Raw genomic sequence first — 1,961 nt, forward strand, 5'->3', positions numbered from 1 at the left:
AGTAAATCAGATCAGGATTACTGGCACTGAAGTCAATGGACTGTTATCGGTTTCGTGGAGAAGAAAGGAGAAACAGGCCATTAGATTATATGTATGTGTGTGTGTGTGTGCGTGTGTGTGTGTGTGAGCTATAGAGTAGCACAGTGAATAGCGTGACCCCCACATGTGCTTTTCATATAGACAGTTGGAATAGCCATGCAGTGAAATTACGATAAACCCGTCCATATGCTCAGTTGAAGAATATTGGCACAGCTTCCCAGATTGTGCCACATTCCCGTTGAGAATCAAATAAATGGTGATATATTATTTTAATATACATGTTCCAAGAAACTTGAGTGCAGATGTTGAAATTACTTACACCAGTGTAATTCTATTGAACCTGATTCTGGTTGCACCTCTGTTTTATATAATTATAAGATCATTGATCCAAGTATTTTTTCTTCTGATGCTAGTATAGAACAGGTGCATTTCCACTGAGTTTATTAACATACACTAATATAAAGCCAGCGATACTGAGGAAAGAAGGGAAACCATTGACTTCAGTGAAGTTACTCTGGAATTACTGTGTTGTGATAAGATAATTGGTCCAAAATGGTGTCAGTCCTGATTCATATCAGACAGGCAGAGGTATGGTTCCGTGGAGAGATAGGTGAAAGAACATAGATTAATAGATAAATAGATAAATAGATTTAATTCACTGTACCAAACTAATACGTAGTTTTTCTTTTTATTTCTCAAGATGAAGTATGTTGATCGAGAAAAAATGAGAAATAAGACCTCCGTGACTGAGTTTGTCATACTTGGCTTCTCTAACCACACAGACGGGAATATCATTCTGTCTGTGGTGTTTCTATGCATATACATCATCACAGTGCTGGGCAACATCCTCATAATCATTGCCATAAGTGTTGATCCTGCCCTTCACACCCCCATGTATTCCTTTCTCAGGAACTTGTCCTTCCTGGAGATCTGCTACACCTCGGTCACTCTGCCCAAGATGCTGGCCAACCTCCTCTCAGAAGACAAAACCATCTCCTTTGCTGGCTGTGCTGTACAAATGTATTTCTTTCTATTCTTTGGTGGAACAGAGTGCTTCCTCCTAGCTGCTATGGCCTATGACCGCTACTGTGCCATATGCAACCCACTGCGCTACACGGCCATCATGAATAAGAGGGTTTGCATCCAGCTGTCTGGTGGCTCATGGATCTGTGGCACACTGGTGGCTCTGGAGCACACAATCTTTATCTTCACACTTCCTTTTTGTGGATCCAATGTTATCAACCACTTCTTGTGTGAGATCCAGCCGGTGCTGAAGCTGGTGTGCGGGGACACCTACTGGAATGAGATCCAGATCATCGTGGGTGCTGCTGTCATCCTCATTCTGCCATTGTTGCTGATCCTGGTCTCCTACACCTGTGTCATCTCCACCATCCTTAAAATTAGGTCTGCTGAAGGCAGGCACAGAGCATTCTCCACCTGCTCCTCACACCTCATTGTGGTGACGTTGTTCTATGGGATGGCCCTTATCATGTACCTGCGCCCTATGTCCAGCTTCTCTCCAGATGTGAACAAGTTACTCTCTCTGTTCTACTCAGTGGTGACTCCAACCTTGAACCCCATTATCTACAGCCTCAGGAACAAGGAGGTGAAAGATGCCTTGCGGAAAACAGGCATGAAGATATTCAGTTAAAACAGAGATTATTGTCCTTCATCAGGTTTGTCATCCGTGGACTGTCTAAACTCTAACGGGACTTTACAGCTCTGAAGAGACCAAATGGCATCTGAACTCTACAAAGAATTTCCCTTTATCAAACTGGTCAACCTGTTCTGAAGTATTGTATTTCCAGGAAATTTTTGATTAATATTTTGAATGTTGACAAAACAAATGAGGAAAAATTATTTAATTTATTTATTTGAAATCTCCTTCTGGCCTTAAAAACAATTAACTCTATTAAAATAAA

At 41.5% G+C, this 1,961-nt stretch overlaps 1 protein-coding gene across 1 annotated transcript; it reads left to right on the forward strand.

Annotated features, from left to right (window-relative positions):
* Nucleotides 1–736: 736 nt before the first annotated feature.
* On the forward strand, nt 737–1,690 carry LOC113408115 (olfactory receptor 10C1-like). The gene has a single exon (XM_026660472.1). The coding sequence runs from the start codon at nt 740–742 to the stop codon at nt 1,688–1,690; it is 951 nt and encodes a 316-aa protein (XP_026516257.1). The 5' UTR covers nt 737–739.
* Nucleotides 1,691–1,961: the final 271 nt, after the last annotated feature.

Source organism: Terrapene carolina, unplaced genomic scaffold, assembly GCF_002925995.2.
Source record: "Terrapene carolina triunguis isolate 2854851 unplaced genomic scaffold, T_m_triunguis-2.0 Scaffold788, whole genome shotgun sequence".
NCBI classification, from domain to species: Eukaryota; Metazoa; Chordata; order Testudines; family Emydidae; genus Terrapene; species Terrapene triunguis.